Source organism: Myotis yumanensis, unplaced genomic scaffold (assembly GCF_028538775.1).
Source record: "Myotis yumanensis isolate MYYU_CA2020_CCGP unplaced genomic scaffold, mMyoYum1.0.hap1 SCAF_12, whole genome shotgun sequence".
Taxonomy (NCBI): domain Eukaryota; kingdom Metazoa; phylum Chordata; class Mammalia; order Chiroptera; family Vespertilionidae; genus Myotis; species Myotis yumanensis.
In genome coordinates, this window is record NW_027223763.1 from 27,640,814 (window position 1) to 27,646,813 (window position 6,000).

At 30.9% G+C, this 6,000-nt stretch overlaps 1 protein-coding gene across 2 annotated transcripts in view; it reads right to left on the minus strand.

The window, feature by feature from the left end:
* Positions 1–6,000, minus strand: part of ZCCHC7 (zinc finger CCHC-type containing 7) — a 204,750-nt gene that overhangs the window by 21,645 nt on the left and 177,105 nt on the right. For both annotated transcript variants that reach the window (XM_070431179.1, XM_070431180.1), the window contains exon 6: positions 3,520–3,555. In XM_070431179.1, the coding sequence (XP_070287280.1) occupies positions 3,520–3,555 (36 nt within the window). The remainder of the gene's footprint in view (positions 1–3,519; positions 3,556–6,000) is intronic.

Consider the following 6,000-nt stretch of genomic DNA (forward strand, 5'->3'; position numbering starts at 1 on the left):
AGGCAAGGAAACTTGACTCCCCATTTCTCTGACAGCAAGTATTTTACTTTTTGAAGTGTGAATTCTAGGCATTTAAACATTATATATAAAGAATCATTTAAAATGTAATTCTTCCTTTCTGCTTAAACTTTTAAAGTAAAAGGTAGCAGGTTGTAACACATTTTAACAATGCACACAAAGAAACCCAAGGGCAAAATTAAACATAAAAGATATATTGTCCTTTTTGGTTCTTAACACATTTGGCCCCAAAGTAGCAAAATCCTAGCTACTTTTTTAAGTAGATTAAAATCAAGTTGAACAAAATGTCCAAAGTATGTCAAATTACAGCCTCTACTAGTTAAAAATTCTGTTGGTTGTAAAACTCTGTTGGTGGCCATTTTGGCCTAGGAGTTTTAATATAAATGAGCCTAGGAATGACAGGGGGTAGGGAAAGGGACTTTCCTTCTTGAATAGTTGAAGGGGGTGGGGGTGGGGGGGTGGAGATTTTATCTAGAATAAAAAATGAAAAAGAATATTCAAAGTCAGGCATTACCAAAATTTGAAAATGTAACAAATTAAAATACAAGAACAGTGCTATATTATTGAAGATTTTTAAATTCTTCTAAACATTCTGAAGAAGGTAAATACATAAACTACTTGGGAAATAAAAATCATATTTTTCTTTTTCCCATGCAGATCTCCAAAGTGATAATCTAAAAGTCCTTAAATTATATGGCAATTTTATAGCTATTTAAATATATAATAGATATATAGAGGCAGTGTTTTAGAGTTTTATTAGCATGTGCCCTTTAGAATGATGGTCTTAGTTTTTATTAATCTAGTGACGTCTAGTCAAGTTGGTTAAAAAGCTATTCTATTCATATACAAGTTGTTAGGGATGCTTTATTTGATCTCTCATGAAATTGCTGAGAGTAGTGACTATGTTTCCTTTTTAATATTCATCTTTTAGAATGTGTTCAAAGAAATTTTTGACTTGGAACATTTCACAAGCCTACTTATATCAATCAATTTCACTACCTTCTTATGTGTTTAAAAATTAATACTCTGTATTAGGCTTTAAAAAATATATATATATATTCCCTTTTTGCAGAAGTATTTTTTTTATTGATTTCAGAGAGGAAGGGAAAGGGAGAGAGAGGGAGAAACATCAATGATGAGAGAGAATCAGTGATTGGCTGCCTCTTGTATGCCTCCCATTGGGGATCAAGCCAGCAGCCCTGGCATGTGCTTTGACCGGGACTTGGACTGTGACTTCCTGGTTAGGTCCTTGCTTAACCACTGAGCCACACCGTCTGGGCTCAAAAAATACTTTTAAGGGAAGTGATTCCTGGATAGATCTTAAATTGTATTTGCTAAACTTTAGGTGTAAATGACTTTCTAGTCTTCCTGATTGGAGGGCAGATAAAAGCAACTGAAACGTTCTCAAATGCAAATAAACATTTCCAAACTGAATATACTAATCAATTTCTCCTCCCCCAAAAAGCACAGTTCATTTTGGGTGAGAAATGTATACTTTGGTTAGAAAAAGAAATTAACCAGTGATTAAGTGTAGAAATTTCCAGAGTTTTAAGAAGACTGGTTTAAATCAATATACAGTAGCAATTCTAACCTAGGTTTCATTACTTGGTCATTGCTCTGACTGATGCCACATTCGAGTGTGAGGGCTACTATGAGTCAATAGATGGCAGTCCATCGCCTAGTAAAAGAACTGAAGATGACTAAACTCACCATGCATTCTGCTTTTATTCAAGATTAAATATTGCCTAATTGTACATATTTGGATATTGCCTATATACATAATCATTTAACTATTTTATTTTAGATGGATTGATATATATATACATATTTCTGAATATACAAATTCTGCATTTATACTTGCATAGTAAACTATTCCTAATTTTAGTTTAGACTTGATAACTCATTTTGTTTCACTAATTTTTTCCTAACTACTCTTTTTATAATTTGTTTTTTAAAAGCTACAATATCAAACAAATATTCAAATATTTATGTTATACTAAACACCAATTTCTAATCTTCTATGAGAGTTATATAAAAGAATATAGGTGCAAATAATGAAAAGAGTGGCTTTAAAATAGTGCTACCATCACTTCAAGTTTTCAAGAATGGAATTCTCTAAGTTAGGGGAAAAGAAATGCAATACCAAATCCATTAGGCTACTACTTAATTAAAATACTGATAAAAGTGCTATACAAAGAGTGACCGTGATCTTGAAAGTATAATATGGTTGAATTCCAATCAAGTTTAGACTATAAGGATTTCACCACAGAATGTTAAGATTAAAAAATGATACATAAGCACAGATATAATGTATCTATATAAGTTACATCTGTAAAAATATATGTGTACATATATGGGTATGTGTGTGTATATATATATTTTAGTTTTATAGTGAAGACTTTAAGAAAACCCAATTTGGGATTGAGGGATAGCTGAGTAATTACAGCTTTCTACTAAGTATCTTTAAATAAATTAAACAGTGATAACAGAATGTAGGAACAAACTACCTGATATTATTCCTTTTTTCTTGGGCCTGTGGTAAGACATATTGGTAGTATAAGTCTACTTATTGGTTTACCTTTTATTTCATAAAGAGGAGAGCAGTAAAAAGACATGTTTTGTAAAAACTTTGCCTTTTCTATTTTTACTACCTGTCTTCCATAAAGAAAACTTTTTAATATGTTAATCTTTAAGAAAATAGCTTTTAATTACATTGTATAACTTTAAAATTAAAAGTAATTTTTATTATTGTCTCTTGCTCAGTACAACATACTTAATACATTATAAGAAATGACTAGCAGGGCTTTGGTGAACTCTCAAAATTATTTAAGCTGACTATTAGAAATAAACTGACTTCATAATATTGAGCATTAGTAAGATGATTCCATAACAATGTTTTCTGCTTCTACTTAGCCTAAAATCACAATAAAAAGGAAAGCAGAGAACTGAATAACTTGAATAGTATTAAGCAGATAGTTATACACGTTGAATAAGTCAAGAGGGGCTTAAGCATATGACAGTTGAATTGTTCTATATGAAAGATACACTAAGCTTTGTCTAGCTTTATTAAAAACATATGTAAATATTTCAGTAAAGCCAGAGAATTGATAATGGAAGATATTGTGGACTGCATGCTTGTAGACTGTAGATGATACAATTTATTAGACACTAGATTACTATTATTTTTTTTATGGCTCCTAGCATACTTTTCCCTCTTTAATTTGAATTTAACCCAGGAAGACTGAGAGATACCATGATGTAATCATTAAATGATGTGAGCAATAAAACACAATCAAAATCTTTTAAGAACAGGAAGATAAAGGATAGAGTAGTGGGCAGGGGAGAAGAGAAAAAGTATATTATTGCTCTCTCAGTGCAAAAACTCTTCAGATGTTTATTATCTTCCAGCAGAAGATGCTTGTCTATATTTTATGGTCAGCAGTTCAGAGAAGGGTAAATAGGCTAGGTCTTGGGGAAAATAAAAAAGGTGTTTCTACTCACCGTTAGGTGATACTGCCTCCAGATTTCTGGGCAAGCCTGGAAAATAAAAATATTGATCAGCTGGGAGCATGAAACAAGGTACTTTACAGCCTGTTGGTTTTGGCATAACCCAGCATCCACCGGTGTTGGTCACAGGAAAATAAGAAGCTTAACAGAAAGGGTCTGCATTTCAGCTTCAAAAACCTGGCTAGACAGTTTAATTGAATTTTACACTGGTTTAACACACTCCCTGCCATTGTCAGAAAGCCAGTAACAAAGTTTTCTCTCTCTTTTTTTCTTTTCGGGTTAGAAGTTTTGGGCACTAAGATGTGATTAAGAGCCATAACTCAGTTAAACTGATAAATGAAAAGCAGTGGTTAAAATCAATGAGACTCGCCAAGTACTGGTATACCTTTTTAAAGAACATTTTGAAGCTTGGTAGTATTATAGAAAACAATTTAATAGCAACTGCCTTTGAGAAGACTTCACTGTGGTTAGATAGGTATTTCTGATGTCTGCTGCCATCTTTTGCCTAATCACTTTCTAACTTTCACTCCTCTATGAAATAGAGTAAAAAGAGAATTAAAACAAAACCAAACAAAATCTCAAGAACTAAGTCCATGTCTTTTCCCTTAAAAGTTGAGTCTTCTCTATCTTTACATTTATAGAAATATAACTTAAAAAAACCAATAAAACTTCAATAAATTGGTAAAAAATGGATTTACTGAAACCAGAATAGGTAACAACAAAACAAAACAAACAAAAACCAGCAGCAACAACAAAAAATTCTAGGAGATATTTTCTTATGGATACATATATAAATCTTCTTTCCTTGTACCTGAATTATGACTCTGTTAAGGAGAGACACTTCTCCTAACCAAGGTCTTTATGAATAGTTGATGGGTTACCATCTTCTCAGGAAAAGAACTGTTGATGATAGAAAGTGTTTTTTAAATAACTATATTATAGCAATGGTTTTAGTAAGTTAAACCACCAACTTAGCAAATGGCAATGCTTAAAGTAAATGTGAACTTATAGCTTTTGTTAAAAATGTGTATGTACATATACATATGCATGCCTAAAATTGGAATGATTTAAATCTTTATAATTTTTGACATACCCTTTTAAACAATTCTTTATCTGATTAATCATTCTTGCCTCATTTATTTTATAGGGTAGTGATAAAACTAACAAAGAGAATTCATATCATTTAAAAATATTATGGGTATGGTAATAATTCAGATAAAAACTTTTAATGGCAAAATCATCATAAGCGATTGGACAAAAGAAAAAGAGTAGATATGTCCTAGCTATGCTGAATATTTTATCCATTATGCTTTTTAAGCTTAACTTTCCTATGTAATTTTCTCAAGAAATGTACCAAAAATTATCTGTGGTCAGATTTCCAATTTAAATGCAATTCATGCAAAACTAAAGTGTCTGACGAAAAAAATGTCACTTTATACACAGTGATTTATGGATGAACAACACTGATCAAAAAGAAAACTAGTTTTAAAAAGTAGAAAGCAGCTTCAGAAGGCAAAGATCATGTTAGGCAGCAAATAATAGCCACAAACCTGTAGGTTACAAAAGTTCTTAAGAATATATACACATTTTTATATATAACTATTTTTATAAACATATTTACACACAAAAATCTAATGTACAATATTTCTTTAAATACTCATTTTCTACTTTCTACTATAAGCTTTTTGCTGTGTATATATAATTTGAGTTGGATTACTGTAGAGATAAGCAAGCAGTTATTTATACATTAGTTATGGATAGTTCTTGATTACCACAGTATCCTCAGAATAATATGGTTGAAAAATCACAATCACTGAGTTGTCATACACTGGCAGTGTGCCACTCTACCATGTGACTTTTTCTTGTGTTGCAGCAATTTAGTAATAAAAGAAAGAATTACTTGGTTTTTGAACAATCATCTGACTGCTCAGTACATGAAGATGATGGCTAATATAAAAAATTAGTAGTGAGAGACATGGAACTTCTCTTCTTAGGCAACAGTATTATAATTTTAAAAAATCCTCCTTGACCAACTCAGAAGTACTTTTACTCAACATTCCCATGCACGTTTCATTTTACTGTTTTCTATATAAGGTTAAAAAGTAGAATATTTTTATATAAGGTTAAAAAGTAGAATATTTTTCACTTCAAAATAGGTGCCAATATAAAGTATACGTCTTTATTTCTGAATATATAACATATAACTGTATCAGTAATTAATTTTTTAAATGTTAATGTTTTTGCTCGTGGTTTCTACTTCTTTTTACCATTCTGTAGTCATTGTGCATATATATGTGTGTATACACACACACACACATACATAAATTCTGATGCAAAAAATTATATATTCAAATAGAATGCCATAGTATCCATATATATACATATCTATCTATCTATCTATCTCCTGCATGGAAAATTTAGCCAAAGTAACTTCTAAAGCAAGAGGATTGTTATTACAACTGAAACTTAAAAATT